Source organism: Dryobates pubescens, chromosome 17 (genome assembly GCF_014839835.1).
Source record: "Dryobates pubescens isolate bDryPub1 chromosome 17, bDryPub1.pri, whole genome shotgun sequence".
Classification (NCBI taxonomy): Eukaryota; Metazoa; Chordata; class Aves; order Piciformes; family Picidae; genus Dryobates; species Dryobates pubescens.
Window position 1 is genome coordinate 7,622,844 of NC_071628.1, and position 23,166 is coordinate 7,646,009.

General features: G+C 47.2%; 1 protein-coding gene across 1 annotated transcript in view; it reads right to left on the reverse strand.

The window, feature by feature from the left end:
• Positions 1-23,166, reverse strand: part of IGDCC4 (immunoglobulin superfamily DCC subclass member 4) — a 106,033-nt gene that overhangs the window by 67,933 nt on the left and 14,934 nt on the right. The window contains exon 2 of the mRNA XM_054168732.1: positions 1,779-2,108. Within this exon, the coding sequence (XP_054024707.1) occupies positions 1,779-2,108 (330 nt within the window). The remainder of the gene's footprint in view (positions 1-1,778; positions 2,109-23,166) is intronic.

A 23,166-nucleotide genomic window follows, 5' to 3' on the forward strand; every position in this document is an offset into this window, starting at 1 on the left:
CTTGCTCTCGGTTCTGTATAGAATAGCTTTTCCAAGTCCTTTTGAGATCAGACCACCACCTTCTCATAGCAGGAGAGGATGGACAGTATTTGATCAGCTCCTCATTTGAATTGTGCCCAGCTCTTCAGGCCCAGCAGCAAGAAGCACAGGAGGGTAACCTTCAGATTGGCAAAAAGGTTCAGTTCAAACTCCCCTGCCCTGCCTACCTATTTCAGTTCAAACTCCCCTTTTGCACTTCTGATATTGCAAACACCACTCAGATACACCATCAGAAAGTCGAGGACAAGAACAGCCAAGTACCCTGCAGGAGAGGAGAGGGAGAGGCAGCCATGGAGCCAGGAGCTCTGGGTCCTGCCTGTGCATGTGATTTGTCAGACACACAAAGAGATGATGGCAGAAGGCTGCCTGGGAGCACAAGTCCAAGCCCACAGTCTACTTTCATCTTTGCATGAAGGGAGATTATCATAGGTGATGCACAAAGATTTCCTTATCCAGAAGGACCAAGCACACTGCTCTCTCCTACTGCATAATGCAGTTGAAAAGCAGGGTGCTGGTTACATCCTTCCATGCTGGGACATGCTCACTGGCACCAAAGCCTTGTAAACTGTTTTGGCTTACCTGCTTTCCTCCCACACCTGAAATCAGCAGTACTGTCAATTTCAGTTCCCAAACATGTTATCTTAAAGCAGAGCATCTGTGCCCACTTGAATTCTGGGACATCCCTCAGCTCCAGCAGACACACAGAGAGCATCAACACTCCTTTTCACTACTGTCACCAGCCTGGGCTCTCAGTAGATCGGTTGCTTTGCCAAAGATTAAGCTCCTGCTAATCTTCTGCTACTCACTGGGCTCAAGGCATAGCTAAGCTTTCACAAACAAAAGCCATCAGAAAGGAAGACATCCAACATCCTGTCCACAGGAGTCTCACAGCACAGAAGATGAAAGATCCCAATGCCTCCCTTGGTGTATCAGTTCCCAATGTCTTTATTATTTTCATAAGGTCATATTCAGACACACTAAAGCTGTCAAAGTCATCACAAGTTCTAAATAGGGACAGCAGTAAGTAACCCTAGAAGCCTGTTAGGATCTAAGCCAGCTACTGAAAGCAGGGACAAAGGGGAGCTCGGACCACCTGAGCACAGCCTGGCTCATTTCCAGCACTTTTTTGCCCCTCAAGCGACCACCCACATCCACTTGATGGTCTCTCAGTGATTAACTCTTTTTATCAGTGTATCCACACTTTCTCAGGGCAGATCCTGACCTGGAGAGAGTTGCAGGCCACCCACTGCCACCTCTGGGGTTTGGATAGGGCAAGGAGCACAGCAGAGTAGAGGTGGGAGCAGAGAGCGCACAGCACACCAATGCGTGCAGCCCCATTCCAACAGGGCTTTCTTCTTCCAACAGGGCTGCTTCCACATCATCTGGCCCTTCAGCTCACTGGTTCAGGACACTGCTCCTTACCTATGGCACTGGGGCAACAAGCCCATCACAGCCTTGGTCAGGAGAGCCAGACCCCCCAGACTCCTCCCCAGGCAAGGAAGGTCTCAGTTTTAATTCCTGGCTGATGGCACCTACCTAGGAGAGCCACACAGGATGTAAACAGTGGGATAACTGAAAGACACCACTGCTGCTTTGTGGGCTATCCCAAATCCCACCTACACATCACTAATAGAATTTGACTTCATGGACACTATCTCAGGCTCTCTGGGAGGCAGATGGTCTGTCTAAACACCAGGAGGGGGCCAACCCAAAAATCAACCAAAAACTTCAACACTTACTTGAAAGTCTGACGGCAGCCGTTTGACTGGTGACAGCTCCCAGGGAGCTGTGAGACACACAGGAGTAATTACCCTCAGCATCAGCCCTCTCAGGGTATTTACTGTCCTTTGCCAGAGCCCGGGATGAGATGAAGAGCGATCCGTTCGGAAGCACATGCAGGTGTTCCTGCTCCACTAACGGCAGCCCATTCTTCCTCCACGTGATATTGGTCACCTGCTCACCAGGGGCCAGGTTACAATCCAAAACCACATCTTGATTGGGCTCCAGTATCACCTTTGCAGGACCAGCACTACAGCTCAGCTCCAGAGAGTCCCCTTCCAACAGCCTCCCTGCAAAGAAAAGACAGCGTTGCAGTAGGGGTTTTCCTCCTTGGCTAATCCCATCCTGTTTTACACAGGGAGAGAAGCAGCTCTCCGTGAGAGTGGCTGGAGATGACAGGTGAAATTCAGTCCTGTTAGGTGACCAGCACCTTCCATGACACTGGTGCACTGCATTCTCCATCACACATCTGCCCCATTTCTGCAATCCTTCTGTCCACACTTGATTTTCCATGCTGGATTCAAGCAGAGATGAACAAATGGAAGAAGGTGAAATGAAACAAGGATAGAAGATGCAGCAAGGGCCCCAGTCTGACACGAGGGACCTCCCTCAGCTGCCTGCAAACCAAGGCTGATCAACCCCTACAAGACACGTAAGTGCAAGCAACAGTATTCAAACCCAGCTTGGTACTCCACTACCAGTGATCACTACTTGGTTGGAGCACTTCCCACTCAAGGGTAAGTGGCAGTGAGAGCTCAACCCCAGGTAGGAATCCAGAAAGACACCATCTACCACTGACATTTGTGTATTGGAAACTCATTTCAAAGGAAAACAAAATGCTTAGCAACATCTAAGAGGTGAGTGTCAAGACAATGGGACCAGACTCTCTTCAGTAGTGTCAGCAGTAGGACAAGAGGCAACAGGCACAACCTAAACCACCAGAGGTTCCATCTGAGCATAAGAGGGAAAAAGTTACTTCCTTTGACAGTGTCAGAACACTGGAACAGGCTGACCAGAGAGGTTGTGGAGTCTGCTTCTGTGAAGAGATTCCAAACCCACCTGGATGTGATCCTGGGAAACCTGTTTTAGCAGAAGAGGTGATGATCTCCAGAGGTCCTTTCTAGCCCATATCATTCTGTGATCCTGTGAAAGAATGGCTAAAACCATGACCTGCTGTCTTTGAGTGTTTTATCCCACTTAGGTGAATCCAGAATGAGTGTGGATGGATGCGTTTTCCCCACTAGGAAAGAATATCCCAGCTGCAAGCAGAAAGTACCCAGAACATGCCCTTAGGCAACCTGCCTTCTGCAGCCAGAAGCCAGAGCAGTGACCAGCAGCAAGCTAAGCTGTACAGGTCTTGGTCTGGCTGATTCCCAAACCCATGTAGTTGTAGGAGGGCTCCACCTCTGAAACGAGGCTCAGCATTTCCTAAAAGAATATTGCCATTAATAAAATGCATTTGCCATCAGAGTTCTCCAGAGACACTAAGTCAATGTTAGCTGGCAGGGCTGCTTCCACACACCAGCAATTTCAATCTCTGCTGTGCTCAAACCATCACCATCCACTCTTTTTATGGCTCCGCTCCAAATTATTTTGTCACTGCTCCAATCAGAAATGTTTCCTGCCTCTATAACAAGTTTATCAACACTGGATATGAACCACATGGCTCCCTGCCCGTCTCCTATCGCAGAAGGCTACAGATTAATTTTATAGGAATTCAAACACCCTATTAAACCTGCTACTACCTACTGCTGATAAAAGGGCTGCCTCTTAAAAGAGTGTGTGTTAAGCACGCAATTAGGAGCAATGACACGCAAAATTACACGTGCAGGGAGAGGGAATTATCTCCAGGCGTGTGCCAGAGAAACCCCAGGTGCCCCTGCAAGGAAGACCCTACCCCTGCCCAGGCGTGGGGTCCGTTCGCTGCCCACCCAAGACCACGGGGATGGGAACCTGTCAGGTTTGCAGAACAACCACAGACAACTTGATGGTGGCCAGCAATGAGGAGGCTACACAGGAACCCAGCATCTGCTGCCTGTTGATAGCCGTCGTTATGGGACGGAACAGACCCTGTCCCAGGCACTGTCATCTTCTCTAGGACGTCCAGGGGACAGTCTCCCACTCCCCAAAGCCAAAACCCACAGGAGGCAGAGATGCCCACTTCATATCACGCTACACAGCCAGGGCAAGAGCCAGGCACTGTACTTCATGACGAAGGGGCAGCTGCTGCCAACACAGAGCTGCCTGCAAGTCCCTGGATTTAGGGTTTTCCCACATGGAAGCTCCCACTGTGCTGCTATCTCATGCTCTGCAGGGAGAAGGCACAGTAAGAAGCACCACTGAGCTTCCAGCATGCACACACAAGTGTAATGCATGGATCTCTCAGGCTCCACAGTCAGGGAGCAAGCTGAAGAATGCCACCACACAGGGACTGTCACCAAATGCCCTCCCATAAGGACAACTCTGTCTATTCATATCTCCTCAGGCAGATAAGTACTTTGAGGATCACAGCAAGCTACAAAACTCACTCACTGGCTCCACAAGAAGCTAGGAGTAGAGGGAACATGAAGCTGAAAGGCTGCCCCAAATGCTCTGTAACAACATTACCACTGGAAACCTTCCATCCAAGAGAGCCAGCACAAAAAACTGTATGAAATAGGGAAAAATTAAGTACCAAGCAAATGACTATCAAATATATATATGCAGAAGGTGACATGGCCAAACACAGGAGAGGATTAACAGTCCAAAGCTGAGGAAAACTCTGATGAGCTAAGAGGCACACACTGAGAATCCCCATCCACAGAGGAACAGAAACCAGTCACTTCTCTGAAGGGATGCCCCTGTAGCAGCTGCTCCTGGCAGCACGTCACACAGGGCTCAGCCAGCCCATGTGGACAGCCCAGCTCCAGGGAGGAAGGGCTGCTACAGCAAAGGCTGAGGCATCTGGTGCAGAGCTTATTTCAGAAGGTGTTGAAGCGTCAGTGGCTGAAGTCTCAATCCTCTGCCTTTCCTTAAATCTGTCATCTTTAGAAGCACAAGTAGAAACTGAGGAGGCAGGTCACAAGCCTTAGCCCATGGCTCCAGCTCTTTTCCCTGGACTCTGCATCTTTTCCCTAGACTCCTCCTTTAGATGTCACTGCTAGCAGTGACACATGGACACGTCTTGCACAGCTCCTGTGCAGCAGCAGCAGCGTTCTGGGCATCACTGCTGCCTGTGCCTACTCTTATCATGGAATCACAGAATGATTGGCCTGGGCACTGCTGATTGGTATGGGGCAGTAGAAGAAAACTTCTTCAGCAGGTGGATTTATTATCACAGGAACATCAAAGATTCATCAAAGGGTTTGGGTTTGAAGGGACCTTAAAGGTCATCTAGTTCTCACCTCCCTGCCATGGGCAGGGACACCTTCCACTAGACAGGTTGCTCAAGGCCCCATCCAACCTGGCCTTGAACATTTCCAGGGAGGGGGCATCCACAACCTCGCTGGGCAGCCTGTTCCAGTGTCTCACCACCCTCACTATAAAGAATTTCTTCCTAATATCCAGTCTAAATCTATCCTCCTTCAACATCAACCCCCACCCCATCACACTGCAGGGCTGGGTGGGCATGGCCATGTGGAATCAGTTGGCTCTGCATCCTGGGCATCCCACATGTCCTCTCCTTCCACACACACAGGCTGTCCTCCTGCCTCCATGCTCTCTATCAGCCCCATCCATGCCAGGCACTCCTGTTTGTCACTGGGGGAAGCAGCCCATATCTCTGTCCTATTTTCTTCAGACAGCAATTAAAATGGCATTTTGCTGAAAATACTCCTCCTCCTCCAAAGGTGAAGCACGAGGGGACAGCTGGCTGGCTCAGGCAGCCAGGAATAGAGCAGAGTTCTGCAGTGCAGCTTCCCACGCCAGCACAGGTCACTGAGAAGCAATTATCAGCCTCTCAAACTCCAATCCCTTAAAAATCAACTCAACCTGCTTGCAGTGGAATAAGAACAGACTGCTCCATACTTTGGGTCCCAGCTTTTTTAAAATGTGTTTCTATATCCCTAAATACCACCCAGGTCTTTCCCCCAAACTCAAAGCCCACCTGGATCCAAGCTTCTGGTTGGCATGTTAGAGAAAAAAGGGCCAGGTACAAAACTCAGCACCAGACTGCAGAGCTCACCCACACCAAACCAAATAGCCTGGTCCAGGTCTCCTTCTGCTATACCAGGAGAGGAGAAAAAAACATGGGAGGGAAACACACCTGAAGCCTAGACCTCCCAGGTGGCCACAGCCATGGAGCACATCCACCAAGGCACACAGGAACACCACAAAGGATTCTCAACCAGCAACCAGAGTGGTCTATCACGACAATCCCATATTGATGGCTATCTACAGAAGGAGGCTGCCTTCTTTTCATGCCCTCACACCAGCAAACACACGATTACACAACATCTTTAAAGAGCTACAGTCACTCTGGTGCTGGAAACCTGCCCCAACTACATAATCCACCCAGTAACAGCACAACCTACATGGAACCAACCTCCAGGCTATCAATCAGTATGTTTTTACTTGCCAAGTGGCTACTTGCATCACCAAGCAATGCAGGCTCCACATGATGACATGACCACACTGAAACCACTGTCCTTTAATTCAGGAGCACCAAAAACATTTATACACCAAGAAGCCATATAAAAACAACAGATGTACTCACAACCTTCAGGGCTTGAACTGAGCACCTGAAAGAAGACCATGACAAGGTCAAACGTGTGACAATCCATGGCTCTCTCTCATTTAATACATCCCTGGACATCTGGACAAATGAAGCCCCCCAACCAACATCAGACTGTTCTAACCTGTCCTGAATCATGCAGTCCTCTCTTCCTGCCCTTCCAGCCACCAAATACAGCAGGTTTTGGGCACAGGCCATGTTCATGTGCAGAGGCCTAGAAGCCAGACTTGGCATTGCAAAAAGCCCTCCTCTGACTCTTGTCCCGAGATGTCCAAAGAATTGCATAAACACTCCTTGATTAAGGAAAAAAAATCTTCTAGGCTCTAGAAATACAGGAGGAGGTCTGGTTCAAAACACTGCACTAAATTAGCACGCCTGACAAGGAGATAAAAGCCGCTTCAAGGGAAAGGATCAGAAGAGAGCAAAATTACTCCAAGTGAGATCAAAGACAAACGAAACCAGGAATGTTAAGTGCTTACAGAAGCTGCTATTTTCAACCTCCATTCTTCACTGTACAGCGACAGAAGCGGACACAACCCTGTTTGAACACACAGCCACACGCTCGGGCAGCCTCCCGTTCACCTTCCTCTCATACCTCAGCTGATGCTGTCATGGATGTAGTGAGGACTACTCAGAACAGCCACTTGCTTCACACAACAAATGCAGCTATTGCAATGGACATCAATAACAACACAGAAGTGGGCTTCTGAGTCAGAAGCCTGAAGGTCTTTCCACATGTCACTTTAAGGCAGGTGTTTCACCTACAGATCTGTGCTTTGGAGCCAAAGAGGTTTTTGCCTTTGGCTTCTAGATGCAGTTTCAAGCATCAACCCTGGGGAACTGGAAGTTTTCAGCTCATGGATCTCTAAATGGAGGCCAAGGAACCCTGTACAGTGGGCAATATCACCTATACATTGAAAGTGGGGGTTACATCACAGCACACAAAACCATCTGTCTACCAACCACCTAGAAATGACCCCACACAACTGAGAACATCTCAAAACACTTCTCCGCAAGGGAAGTGGCCAAAAGCAGAGCGGTGAGCTACAAAGAGAGTAGAACATCCCAGTCTGTGCCCATCCAGTCCCAGGTAACCAGCAGAGTTCCTACTAAACTGCACTAAGCCCAGCCAGGTGCTGAGCTATTCCAAGGCAGACAGTAGAAGCATTGAGATGATAAATCTATGTGCAAAAACGCAAAGTCATAGGCACAGGCTGCTGGGGCAATGCAGATGTACTCAAATGCAGAGCATGCCCTGAAATGGACAGTCTTTATTGCAGCCAGTTAAAAGCATTTTGTTCCCATGAAAATTACATTTTCTGACCCAGGCTCTGTGGGGGCTTTTTACTCTCCCCTGTGTTGCTAACCCCTAGGCTCTATTATGCACAAAAACAGCCCAGGAGAAAAATGTTCTTTTTCTCCCATTTATTTCCTCACTTCCATCAGCCAGCCATCTACTTCCAGTGTCCAGGCCCAGGGAAGTAAATTAAAAAGTCTCCTGTTGAGTGGCATAAAAACCAGGGCGTTTTGGGTGAATAAAGGTTGTAAAATCTTCAAGGCACAAAGCTGTCCTCTGCCCTCCACAGCAGCACAGCCCCTGCCAGCAGCAGGCTTGAATCCAGATCCAAAGCAGGGATCTGAAAAATCCATGTTAAACCATCCAACAAAAGCCCACTCCTGTCAGCTCCTCTTCCCAGCACCAATCAGAGGCAGGAAGAGTCCAACTTACCACTGAGCGAAGGGAAACAAGAATGAATTCTCTTGGGTTTGTCATTTCAAAACTAGGAGGTAGGAACACAGTGAGATCTGACAGAGTCCTGACACTGCAATTACTTGGCAAGGCCTTCAGAGCAGTGTTTTCACATCCAAGACATGCATACTCCCATAGATCTGGTGAGAGCTTGCACTCCATGACTGAGACCAGAACAACACCTCATTTGTCTTCTTGTACATGGGGTTATTTCCTTTCCCTGGGATTTAACCACTTAAACCAAGGAGAAAAGACCTAGACCTAGAGAAGGGAGAAGCTTCTTTTGGTGCAGTTTTGGCTATGGGCAGTAACCATGTTCTTGAGCACTGTTACACAGCATGAACAAATACAAAGGTTACTGCTCAAAAGAAGAGAATTGGCTATGTTTAGAGGAGGATGAGTTGTAGCTTAGTAATTACTTCAAAACCAAAACATAGGGGCTTCAAGCCAAAGGGATGTGTTTCTGTGCACTGCTGTATCCATGCTGCCTTTTTTTCCCTACAACATTTAGCACAGCAGAAATCAGCTGGTCCACAATTCCTATGTAAGGTCCATGGCAAAGCTTGCTGCCAGCTCCCAAATGGCACACCATCATGAGGACACACAGCACTGTCATGCTGGTTCCAACAGCCAGTGTGTGCCCCAGCTCCAAATGCAGCACTGCCATAACCCATCCCACCAACAGCACAGCTCAAGCTCCTCTCTGGCTTGTGTGAGGACAGTCCTAACAGCTCTTCATCACGGTCACAACGTTGTCAACAACCAAGCCAACACCCAAAGGGGCTGTTCCAAAGGCAGATAGCAAGGTACTATCTGTTTGGGATGATATATTTTCTTTTCTGATGAAGTGATTCAGCTCAGGGAAGTAAGAGAGATTTAGGCACACAAGATCCTGAGGCACAATCATTCCTACAAACCCCAGTCTGGCAACTACAAGGCTTAGTTAGACCTTCACTTCAAGGCAGGGGAGGCCCATCTTTGGCACAGCTGAATGAGGCCCCATGATCAACTCAAGGACAGGACCCAACCCAAAGCAGCTGAACCACTGACAGCTCCCAGTGCCTTCATGCAAAAACCCTCAAACACTTCCAGCCCAAAACAAATAAAGTTGCTCTAAGCCAGACACGACCCATTACAGCACAGGCCTTGGGAGATTAATACTTCACAGAGAGCAAAGTACAAGGGTTTCTAATCTGACACACTTCCAGAGCTGACATCACTTCTAGCTCTTGGCAGCCAGAGATTTTCCTGGGGAGCTGCTGTTGTGCTGCAGGTCCCACAGCCTGGAGCCCGGCCAGCACGTTTCCTATTCCACACACATCTGGCACTTTGGAACTGGCTTGTGCACCTTGCAGAGCTCCAGCCAAAGAAAACCTTCCCAGGAGCAAGGAAAGCAGCTCAAGCGAGGCAAGCAGAGGGCTGGGTCATCGTGTGTGTTCTGTGGGATATCAGGAGAAAAGAGGAAAGGGCTCCTCTCTCCCCTCCACATCCCACGAGAGGTGGCAGCAATTCAAACTGCAGCTGAGCCTCTGCACTGTCGCCTGCCTTAATTTATGTATTTATTTTGGATGCTGAGCTCATGGAACTCAACAGCACAATTAATCTCATTTAATCGGGAGTGAACAGTGCTGAAGAAAAGTGGAGTTACCACTTCCAAAGGGTTTTCCTACCTCTCAGCAAGCCAACTACTGTGCCATTGTTCTGCTCAGTGTAACCTTCTGCCGATGCTCTTCAGCCGTTCTTAGAGCTGTAGAAAATCTTTACATTCTCATTGTCTAATTCAAAGAGTGACTATACTTCACTATGTCCCCATTAAAGCAACACAAAGCCCTCTTTCTTCTTGGAAGCTTCATGCACTGACAATTAAAAGTCAATAGCTTGGTCTCAGCCTGTTTTTAGGGCAACTGCACTTGGCAAGTGGTGACCCAGAAAGAAATATGGACGGAGGTCTCTGACGAAGTCTGCATTCTGGGTGCTCAGCAACAGCAGCACTGAAAGCAGAACCAGAGGAGCACTGGGGTTGGAGCAAAGACAGGAAGCTTAAAGAGGAGCTGGACACCTAAATCCCCTTCTGCATCAGGTCTCCAGCTTCCCTATTGCACAATAAAGCAGAAAACATTCTTCAACTCAGCTGTAATGAGGCCTGTGAGATGGAGGGATCAGGATCTCTATGTTTCTTTCCCAGATGTTACTGGAACTTTCCACCTTGTAATGGTAACACGAACAAGCTAAGAAGAAGAAAAATTACACCTTCACCCTCCATTTAACCTCTCTGGAACAGAAGGCTCCTAAAACTATCTCCAAGGCTGCTGCAAAGATCATTTTATTAACACTTGGTATCACACACAGCAGAATGGTTCCAGCGCTGAGCAGAGCTCAGCAGTGGGAAGCCAGCTTCAGCCTAATTCCACATACAAGCAAGCTTGATGGTTTATTTAATAATGCAGCAGCTCCCACTGCTGCAGGAATATTTATCCAGCTGGTAGCAAGGGACTCTCAGATCATCCCCTGTCACCAAGCAGATCCCAGCCTTTCATGAGCAGCTGGGTGCCAGACTGGCACTGCATGCAGCAAGAGACTGTGCTCAGAGACTGTCACACTGTCCCCATGTCAAGGGGTAGGGTATGAGGCCATGCTAGGAGCTCCCCTCACCCTGCACAGACCCAGTGCAGGGCCATGGTCCCCACCCTGGGACTGGGATCATGGTAGTGTCCCTCATGCCCTCGTACACATCAGGACACTGGCAGGGCAAGCTCAGCAGTGTCCATACACAGTCAAATGGAAACACCCTGGAGCTGTCTGCTGAGCACAGGCTTGGCCCCAGACTAGGGCAGTCTCAACAGCTACTGACAGCTCAGGAGCTGCATTTTAGACAGAAATACTTTGTAATGTGTTCTCAGGGTGACATGCTTTGCTTTAAAGTTTTAGAAGGGTCATGCTCCTTCTGAGCAAAGTGTTACATGGAAGCAAACATACTTGAGCACCATCAACTGCCTCCTTCTAAGCAGGTGAGCTGTGCATCCCTGGAAAGATCAAAAGGGAGCCCAGTCACTGCAACCAGACCAGTGGAGGGAGTACACATGAGAACACTCTCTTCTTCCAGCTCTGCTTCACTTAATTATAAAGATCTTTGCATCTAACAGGTCATTACAAGGCTTTGTGGCTTCAGCACATCGATCCAAGCCATTCACTTCACGGTGGTCCATTATTTTATCTCCACGTGTACACAAAGCCCTTCCACGGAGAAGTTAAATTAATTATAACTTATTGATTTGTTGCAGCATGCTCCAAATGCAGCTCTCCCTCTGAAGAACGATGCTGGGCAAGAGCTTCTTGCTTTTGTAAAATCAGAGGTGCAGAAGGGATGGCATGAGAGAAACGTTACCTAAAACGCAAGCCGTGCCATGTCAGCATTCATAGGCCACACCTGAAAAGCTTCCAAAGCTGTCATTAAAGTAAATAGGTTAATGACTGGACTCAGATAAAAGCAAAGGCTGCCAAGGCCCTGAGTAAATTAATATCTTTTTGTATACATATAATGTACCAGCCATCAAGGAAATAAAACAGCCCAAAAGGTCCTCATCTAAGAAACTTTAAAGACACTTCTGATGCTCCTAATGCTGAAGACACCTGCAGCTGCTCCTTTGAGCCACCCAAGACCAATGGCTCGTGTAACCATGGAGACTCCAACCCAGGGAGGTGTCCACTGATTTCCAGCTCTTGTGCTTCTGCAGAAGCATCAAGTTTGTCCAAAGCTCTTATCCTTATCTCCAGATGACACCTAGCAGACAGGGATAAACTCAAAAGCAGCTCTCGAGACCGAGTTCAGTTCCATCGAGATGGGTGTTATTTTGAGGTATCCCCTTCAACCATATGGTCCAGAAAGACAAGACAAATCAATAGCAGTAATAATTAATTCATCAAGTTGAATTATCAGTGGCAACCATAACAGTAAAGTGACTCCTTCACAGAATCACAGAATTGTTTGGGTTGGAAGAGACCTCCAAGAACATCGAGTCCAACCACCAGCCCAACACCACCAAGGCCATCATGAAGGTTAAGCCTATTTTCTCCTCTCTAACTCCTGAAAGTTTTCTGAAACAGCAGCTGCAGTATAGAACAGGCCAAAATCCAGACTTCAAGTTAAACCTGGTCTTGTTCAGGTCTTCTTTGTAGGGTGTCTCGAACAGAGAGCAGAACAATCAGAGCTGTCCCTGTGTGCAAGAGTATCGGCACTAATGTCCCTCTCATTGAAGGATGCTTGTTGAAAGTGTCAATGTGACAAACACTAACATGGCTCAAAATCTCTTTGTAATTCACAGAATCACCAAGGTTGGAAGAGACCTCAAAGATCATCAAGTCCAACCTGTCACTCAACACCTCATGACTAAACCATGACACCAAGTGCCACGTCCAATCCCCTTTTGAACGCTTCCAGGGATGGCGACTCCACCACCTCCCTGCGCAGCACATTCCAATGGCTAATGACTCTTCCAGTGAAGAACTTTCTCCTCACCTTGAGCCTAAACTTCCCCTAGCACAGCTTGAGACTGTGTCCTCTTGTTCTGGTGCTGGTTGCCTGGGAGAAGAGACCAACCCCCACCTGGCTACAACCTCCCTTCAGGTAGTTGTAGACAGCAATAAGGTCTCCCCTGAGCCTCCTCTTCTCCAGGCTAAAGAGTCCCAGCTTCCTCAGCCTCTCCTCATAGGGCTTGTGCTCGAGGCCTCTCCCCAGCCCCGTTGCTCTTCTCTGGACACGTTCCCCACACTGCCCACCCCAGGGAGGGCTGAGCTGTTTCTGTTCCTTTCACACCTGCCCCACACCAATCACAAGGCATGGTCAACTTCAGTCTTCGCTCTGTAAACCTCTCTGAGGAAGCTTCCACCTCCTGGCTGTCATCTCCCTTCAAGAGCCAATGAGGACAGCTGAGACGATCTCTGCAGAAGCTATGGGATGTGTGGGGAGCTTGTGTTCACCAACTTTCAGCGGAGAGGCATATTAAAATGACAAGCTTGAACAAGCACACTGGAACAATAACACATCAGAGTCCTGTAATTGGGCCCTGAAACACACTTAGTGAAAAATACAGGCCAGCTGCAATGCTGGAAACGCTCCTAATGTAATCCAAGGTAATTATTGGTAACAGACCATCAAACAAGTGCATTAATACGCTCTGATCAGAGAGAGAATCAGATGGACAGTCTGGCACAGCAGCTTGTACCTGCAATTTATGTAAATTATTTGAAAGAGCAAAGCCCCAAAGCCCTAGAAACACTAACTCTAATGAAAGTTATTAAATGCTATTTTTGTTAGCTGCTGGTGTTAACATTAGAAGGCCCATTTGCTGTGGTGACTGTAATTTTGCTGCTGAGCAGCCAGCTGAATAAGCCTGATATTTGCCATTTTGAAGGACCACATCGTGCTCAAACGACTGCTGTGGATTTGCATGATTTGAGGGACAACATTTAAACACACAACCACTTCCTGCATTTCTCACTGATGCTGGAAAGGAAGCCCAGGCATCTTGCTTTTGTTAGCTGCAGAAGTTCCTGGGTTTATTTCATGCATTGGATACAAATGTTTGATCTGCAAACGACACAGGGGAGCCTGAAACAAGATCTCCTGCTACAACCTCAACCTGTTCTTGCACTGGAAATATTTAAGTTGAGCGTATTTTTAGGATACACTTTCATCTTTTCATGCCTGAGAAAGCTAAAAGTATGGAATATGATACAAGCTTTGCTATCATGCCTCTTGAGAACAGTCACTCAACCAGAAACTATTACCAAATAAAACACACAAAGATCCCTCACCTGTGGGTTATGGCTAAAACTTTGAAGTATATTTTGTAGCTCTCTTCCCCTTGCTTAGTGGTTTGTAGAGCCTAAGACACAAATACAAACACATTAAATTGTAAAACGTTCAGCTCCAACAGTGAGTATTTCTCATCACCCTACAGAGAAAACAAAGTAAAAAAGTAAGCATCTCACTCACTTTCAAACCTCTGGGAAAAGTCAATGCACAGAGGAATGAAACAGTGTCCCTACTGCAGGTCTGAAGCCAGCAGCCAAACTCCCCAGCAAATAAATCCCATTCTCTCTGCCAGACAATTCCTCAGCCTTTGCAACTCAAGACTTCTAGATGCAAAATGCAGTACAAAGCTCTGGAGAAAACTGACAGAGTGTCCTCCCTCTCCCTCATTTTAAAGGCCTCCAGAAACTTGGTCTACATTTTGTAATCCCCAAAGAAAGGCACCACCTGTAGTTTTATTTTGGTTTGGTCTCGTTCTTGTCATGTTGAAGGGCTGTTGAAAGAGGGACAGAGAACCACTCTGCCTGAGTGGGTAAATATTAACCCTGTGATAAGCAGCCTGAGGTCATAGCATGGGGATGGAATCTACCCTTGACAAGACAGACGTGCTTCCAGCTTTAACAGAGGATGCAGAGACTCAGCCACCTTCAAGGCATGGGCTCAAACCCAGTGAGAGCCAGAGCCATCCCCAGTGGATTTCATGCCCTCATTTGCTGTCCATTTTGCTTGCCAGCAGGTCAGCAATGTCGTGTGTCACCAGGGACTGCAAGAAGGCTCAGCAGCAAAGGACATGATTTAGTGGCGGACTTGGCAGCACTGCACTGATGGTTGGACTCAATGATCTTAAAGGTCTTTTCCAACCAAAAGGATTCTACAGTGCTGTGAAAGAGCAAGAGTGTGCTATAGGGAAAGGAGGGCACAAGCCCTTGGACTCAGCTCTTGCTTGGGTACACGAGGCTTGGCTTCCAAGCCTCAGCCTGGCTCAGCAGCCCTCAATCACTCACCAGGGCACTAGGCAAAGAAGGAAGGTGATGACAACAGCTGCTCTAACGCAATAGCTGTCTCTGCTCACGCTCACCAGCACTGCTCCATTTGCAACCAGACAGAAACACTGAGCAGGACTCAAGGCAGGAGAAGCATGTACTTCTCTCCATCCATGTGCTTTCCCCTTCACAGCCTCCACTTCCAGTTGTCTCACCTGTCATTAAAAGGAGCTTACAACATGCCACTGAGAGATGTACTGTAATCAACACAAACAGCCATGAGAGCTGGGAAAAGGACATGGAAGTACAGCTCAGCACTCACCCTAGGAGCGCAGGACAGCGCAGAGCACAGCAGTCCCAACTCTCCCAAGCCTTCCAAATATTTACACCGAGCTCAGAAAATTAAAATGGCATTTTATGCTTAATGGTTTGACCAAGACCTGTGAAGTCCTTCTCTCGGTCCCATTTACAACACAAAACGCCAATGACAGAGCAGCAGATGGTCAGGAACACTCCCCTAGAATATTCAGGCGATTCAACTTGAATCTGTGCCCAAATCATTTAACTTTAATGGATTCTTTCATTAACAACCAAAGAAAGGGAATATGGTTGCCAGGACATTAAAATCACTTTTTCAATTATACTGTTATAAAATCGAACAAATTAGCTGTAATTCTTAGCTGAAGCCTAAATGGAAGCACGACTTTATGAAAGAAATGAAAATTGATTTGGATTAGTGGGCATCAAGGGCTTTTTAAAAATTAACAAGATTCTTATGACTTCATAGCACGGATGGATTAGCTGGAGGCTTCGCTGCCCTGCGCTTGCTACCTGCCAAAGCACGGCAGCTGGCTTCGCAGCATTTGGTACAGCGGGTTTTAATTAGACTAAGGGGAGAGGATGCAAGGATTGAAGCTGGAAACAAAGTTCTGGAGAAGCTGGGTGGTGTCTGAATCCACCTTTTGGACCTGGCCCAGCAGGGTTTTGGCAAAAACCCTGGAAATCAGAACCTCTGAGCTAAAGCAGGATAAGGATTGCGGACTGCATTGTTTTCCGTAGGGTGGCCTTGCTTGAAGATCAAGGCCAAACTGCACTGGGTACTTCTTGTGAACATAAAAATCAAGGCCAAGATGGTTGCTGCAAAGAGCACACAACTGTAATGCAGGGTATTGAAAAGAAAAACAAATAAACACCACAAACACAGGACAACAAAAAAACCAAAACAAACATACCACAAGATACCTAACACACCACAAAATCCCCCACAAAACCCCAAAGCAGGTAAGAATAACAATGAAAGCAGCAGGAAGAGCAATTCATAAAGGCAATAGGAGCTCCGACACTGGGTGCCAGATGCAAGGGAACTACAACATAGAGCAATGGGGACCACTAGGAAGGAAGAAAAATGTCCTCTGTATCATGTAATGCAAACTTAATGAAAGATGTTCGCTGAATGCGTTGATCCTACAGACTAGGAACCCCAAGACATATTTTAGAGAGCCGCCACCCTGCCAGAGAAGGTAGTGATTGGGAACTACTGCCCTGGAGAAAAAAAAAACAGAGACTGAAAACCAAGCTGGAGGCTTTTACACCTGCACTGGATGAAGGCTTTTTAAAATGTATTTCTTTCTAAACTGAAGGCACCCCTGGGAACAATCCTGTTTCGACCCCAGTGAGATGAACGGGATGTTCTAGCACACACGCTCCACCCAAACACCTCCAGAATGATGCACTGCTGAGAGCACCTGCCAGCTGGCAGAGCTGGCCTTGCTGCAAGGTAAATGCAGCAGAACATTTCAAAGCCATTTTCATGAAATCTTGCAACACAAAGCACTTTAGATGACTCCCCTTTCCCAGGAGCATTTTGGATTTAGTTATTTCTACTCTTTATTGCAACACAGCGGTTGGCAATTTGCATCAGCAAAAGCTGGCCTGAAAAAGTCATCTTTCTGTGGACAATCCTCAATGCTACTTTGCTATAATCATGCTGATTTGTCCACCCTTGCTCTGGCTTTCAGATAGGCCACAGGGTGTGTTATTTTCCAATAAACCAAGAAGAGCTGTGCCCTTTGAGCCAAGCCTTGGATTGTAACTGCTGTGGGTCTCCATGTGATTGTAAGCAGAGACTTAGGAAAACAGGAGAAGGCATTTTAATCCAGAACCTTTAGAGCTCCACATATCTTAAGAGTTCTTTTAATCATCCAAAAATCAGGGCATCCACAAAAACCCCCCAGCTTTTCTGTTGTAACTAATGACAAGATTTGGCCTAGTATGGTAACCATTGTATAGGCAAACGTGACACAGACAACTAAGAGCTTTATCTCATCTAAGGTAGTGATCTGGAAAGCTTGGAGTTAGAGTGCTTCAAGGAAGGACACCCCTAGATAAGACTATCACTGACCATGATCTTCCTGCAAGGCAAAGCAGAACAGGCTTCCAAACTGACACTTCAAGCTGAAGGTGACTTGAGCAATGTCCTCTTACTTTTGCTCCACTGCAACAGCATCAGAACACGTACGCATCAAATCACTGCGCTTCTGCTGAGCGGCAGCAAATGCCAGGGTAAGGAACAGCGATTTCCAGCTAAAAGCATAGGAACTTACTGCCCTAAAGTGCCTGACCCAACCAAGCAGCACAGATAAACACATTCAGCTGTACCTGTGAAATCTGGCCTCCACACTATTCCCAGGCAGAAGCAGCTGCTCACACCAGCACTTCCCTGTCCATCACAGTGATTTAAGACTACCTACAGGGACTCTTGAATACCCGTTTTGACTACTGTCTATGGGACGAAGCTTATTATCATCATAATCATTAGTAACAATTATACAACTATTATATATGTTAATATATGTCAACAGAATAAGAATATTAATATATTCTCTACAGGGTACTCCACAGAATTAATGAGATCTAGTAATGAGCCTAACCTTTCTGACATCTTGCTTATACTTCTTCTTAAGCAAGCTACTAAATTGAGCACGCATCTGCTCAGGCAGCACACTGGCTTGCAGCTCACTCGGTACCTGCAGGTCAAAAGGACATGAATGCTGATGAACAGGTTTGCATCTTGCTCAGGGCATGAAGGAGGAGGGAGAGATGCATTTGCTCCTCTCTCTGGTACCCTCTTCTACAGGGACAAGCAGCTCTGAGCAGCCAAGTCTCAAAGCGTCCCAGCTGTCTGCTGCAGCAAATGTCAATCCACCCCCAAAAGGGATGGATTTGCCGTTGCCTCATCCCTTTGAGTACACCACAGGGCTGTGGTGTGCTCCAGTCTATCCCCAGTCCCAACTCTGCTGAAAGACCTTCACGCCTGGCAGTGCCGCAAGAAGGCAACGCTAGTGAAGCTGCTGTTGCCAACGTTGTTTTGTTAACGGGTTTACCTACAACACATTGCTTCCCATCTTCAGTCACCTTCCCTTCACCCTCAGGTGCCAAGAAAAGAGAATTAAGAGCTCTCCAGTGCCCTGGGAAAGAAACCACAGGGCAGTCCTAAAGACAGTGAAATATGCCCCATGATCCTCAGAGCCAGCCACAGTGAGTACACCACTAGAGCAGACGAGGCAGGTTCTGTGGTGTTTTGTATGCTGCTGCCTCTAGAAGCTGGGATTTGGGAAGAATGGGTAACTTGCATCATGCCAGCCTGATCCTGTGATTTCGGCAACATTCCCACAGACTGCCAGTGGAGGATTTAACCTAGAGAAGTTCAAAACAAAAGCAGCATCTGTGACTCACCCATGAGACCCGCGGTGCACAACAGTGTAAAAATCACTTTCACATGGACCTGACACTGCCTCACAGAAAAGGGTTCGGTGCCTTTCTCCCTGCAGACCCAATCTCTGAGCATGCTTCTCACCCTCTTTTGTTCTTTGGGATATTTGCATGGAAACAAGAGCTCTGTTTCTCAGCTGCTCATCTCCTCCTCCTGTCTCTCCTTCCCTTGACAGAAGACAGCCTTTACAGAGAGCCTGTTTTCATGCAAATAGTCCCGGCTGCAGAAGAACAGGAGCAGCTTCCAGAGGTGGTGTACGAGCTCCCACGCTAAGGATACCCCATCCACTAAAAACCATCCCAGTATTTTGTGATGAATGCTGCTCTGTACAAGGGAAGTGTTCACTTTCAGGGAATCTTCTATGGAAAGTAAGTCTCTCACTCTGAGGTCATGTTGAGAAAGTCCAGCTTATGGATGTGACATCAATCACTAGCCAGGAAAACCCCTGCTAGGCTGTGGTATCCTCAAAGTCAGCACTAACACATGGCACTGGGGAAGAGGCACTATCAGTGTGAGACCCGGACTCCATCAAAACAACACCGCAATAACAGGCTCAAGTTATTCTCTTACCCCTGAATCTTCCTCTAATTTTTGCTCTTTTAAAAGAAAGGAGAAAGCCTAACCAAAGAAGGCAATCTAACAGTGACCTGCTCTGGGTATCTAACTTGGGAGTGTGAGCCAGACAGCGCTGTCAAAGGGCAAAGAATACACTCTGGAAACAAAACCTCTTTGTTCCTCTAATTTTGTTCCAGTTAAGTCAGTTCAGCTGTTCCACATAACCAGTCAAAAACATTCAGCATTTCCCAAAGTATTTTAAGACTTCAAAGTTGTAGGTTTTATTTTGACAGTTTTAAAGTGCAGAGCCTTTTTTTTTTCCTTTACAGATTTTTTTTTTCATTAAAAACAAAGCTGTTTAATAAATTAAGCTTTATAATAACTACTGCTCCTCTGCTTTTATCATGGCTTCAATTAAAATATTGTTTCTTGAAGACAGCTAACAGCTTCTGGGAGAAAAAAATAAATAAATAAAAAGAGGGTGTTTCACTGAGAATGTTTTCAATAGACTTAATTTGTTCAAACTTGTGATTAAAACCAAACTCCAAGTAGGGCAGGCTCAAAACCAGAGGTGTTTTAGATTTGTTGCCGATCTGGATTCAAAACTTCCCAGCCTTGAATGAAAATACCTAAGAAGTAGATTCTCCATCACTCAGTGATGAGGGAAAAACAGGAATAAGTGACCTCTCCAACACACACCAGTGAGAAAACTGTCGGGAAAACCACTGTGCAGATCAGCGCCTGGAAGCTCAGAGGAGACAGGAGGTGATCAGGAGCAGGCTGTTCCAGAACAAAACCTTTCCACATAACCCAGGCAACAGATCTGACCTTTTCATCTACAAAAAACCCAGCCAATCCACCACTGAACTCATTACCATGGGAGATCTGCCCCTCAGAACTGTTTTGTTCACAGTCTCGGGGCCAAACCTGTTCTGACACCGACGGCCTCCTGTCAGGAAAGTGCTGGAACAGCTCAGGGACAAAACGTGTGCTGAAACCAAACCTGCCTGAACTCTTGCCGCGTAACATGAGCTTCACACACCGGCACTGACATTGTTGCCACACCGAGCAGGAGCCAGGCAGACAAGCCAGGGACTTGTGTCTTCAAAGGCAAACAAATGAGGGTTATAAAAACTCATTAGCTGCTCACGCTCACTACCACATTTCTCTGCAAAGCTGTAATCACAGCAGTCCTTCTGAAGCCAGTACACCTCTGGGGGCTTCTCACAAGCAGCACTGGTATGGCCTGGGCTTGGCCAGCTTCACGGTGCCAGCAGCACAGGCCCTAATCCTGCCCTTCTGAGGCCAAAGCTCCACTTGCACAGCTCGCAGTGCAGCCCGCAACCAGCTGTGTCAGCACAACCCAGAGAGCCGGAGCAGGCTGCCGTGGGGAGGCAGCTCTGGAGCCTGTGATGCTGCCAAACGCTTCCCATCACAGCCCTGCCCATTTGCATTTCTGCCTTGGGCCCCATCAGCAGCTTCCCAACCATGTAAAAGCTGTCCTCAGGGAGAAGAAAGGCCACTGTCCATTTGTTCAACACATCTCAAGCGCATCCAGTTTCAAATGAAGTAGGTGGTAAAATTCCTAATGCTAATCTTTTTCATGCAGTTCTGAATCTCTTGTCATCTGGGGGCAGGAAAGATCAGAAATGGAAATAGCTGGTCCAGTGGCCCTGATTAGTTAGTGCCAGCTACCAGGGCAGCTCCCAAGTCCTATCTCCCAGGTTCCAACCTTCCAAGGTAGCACCATGTCCTCACCATGAGAAACACACACACACACGCTTGGTTCTTGTCTCGACTCCCACTTCAGACAAAGTGGTCTTACAAAGTAGCTCTCCAAATGCAGTATCAGTTAATTCACTAAGCAATAACACATAAGGAATAAAGTATCTTTAAAACATGGTTACACTCTGTTCCAGAAGTCTTAATGGCCCATATTTTTAGCCCACAACAACCTGAAAGCTAGCACAGACACTGCAGCATTGAAAGGACGTCACTGCAAAGCTATTTCATTACAATCCACAGCTAATTTTGCAAAGATAATTTCTTCCAAGAACCCAGCTAAGCTGGTATGAAGTTTTCCAGCATGCATATGTGTAGGGCAGCCAAAAATAAGCCAACTATATCACATAAAAGTTGAGAACTAGGAGAATGAAACCAAGAACTACACAAGATTGGTCCATTTCAACATACATGTCTCAGCAGAGGTCACAGGAGACTTGGAGCTGGGGTGCTGTGCATACATCTGTTGGAGATGCCACTCAGGCTTCAGGATGCATCCTCAGACACAGACTTAACTGCAAGACCAGAGGAAGCAGGAGCTCAAACTGAGACCACCTGTACTCTTGTGCCTCTCACTACCTGCAGCAAACTGCCCAGCACAGCCAAGCAGGGAACAGCTGGCAGAGCTGCAGAAGGGAGCACAGACCCTCCTCAAGTGGCTGCTATTTTCAGAGCTTCATTCCCAGCCAGGTCAGCACAACATTGAGACACCAGCACTTGGAGGTGACAGACACAAGGAAGAGAGGCGCATGATCAGCCATCTGGCATCTCAACTTGCTAGAGCTCCATGTGAGAAGCTATGGAAAGAAATGGGCAGATACAGTGCAAACCTGGATCTCAACAGCAGCCACAGATGTCTGTGCCAGGCACTCTGAGGTCGTTTCTGGTTCTGTCCAGCAATTTGAGGAATTCAGCAGCCCCCACGGCAGCTCAGTCCCAAAGCTCGTGGCTTGAACACTGCACTTTAACAGTCCTGCAGGCTTGTGAGCTCAGACAGGGCTGAGAAGAGGCATCAATACCCATAATTCTGGGGGGGGATCTGAATTGCTTTCTTATTTCCTCTAAGGAGCAAGCAAGTCACAGAGATGCCCCAAGCAAATGCTGGGGAAGCTGAGATCCTGTCTAAATCGGAGACAGCAAGAGATTCAGTGGCTCTCAGACTAGAGGCTGCTTTTCTGGAACGCCTCCTTGCGTGGTCTTGGAAAAAAGCTGGAGTAAGAGCACAGCCATACAGTCCTTATCTCACTCATTAGGAAAAGAAGTTGCCCAAGAATCTAAAACTGGCTTCTCCTCTGAATGAGCTCCAAAGCTATCTCAGGAAAGACATGTTATCTCCCACTAACCCTAATCACTCCTGTTTGGCACAGAACAATAAAGCCATTAGTACTGAGCAATCACACTCTTACACTCTTGTTTCGCGTGGCTGTAATTTACCAGCTCCTCACTGTTTGCTTTAGGAAATCTATTCTTCAAAGGTCTATAAAATTATGAACTCTTGCTCCAGTTTGAAAACACAGACACGAGCAGGGATTTCTGCTCTCTCACAAATCACGTTTCCCGACTAGTGAACACCAGCTTACAAGAAACATCTTTTGTTTACTGAAAGTAAACCGCATGTGGACACTCCTAACAAAAAGAAGGTGGGAGGCTGAATGGAACACACAGATTATGTTTTCTACTTTGATTTTGCCTTGTGTCTAAACAAACAGTTCCTAACAGCTTTGTTTTCCAAACCAACTTTCTCCCAGCTGCTATCTGGAACCATAGAAAGGGTAAACAACACTCATTGAGATGTGCAAGGATTACTGCACTCATTTTACTCGGCAATCCCTATGGACATGCAAGCCATAGAGAATGTTATCAAGAGTAAGCAATAGCCTTGTAGAAACTGGTTGGCTTCACCTATGAATCACTATTGGAAGGGTTCACTCAGACCTCTCAAGTCATGCTAACAGGAACTAGCATTTTGTGCCACAGGACACA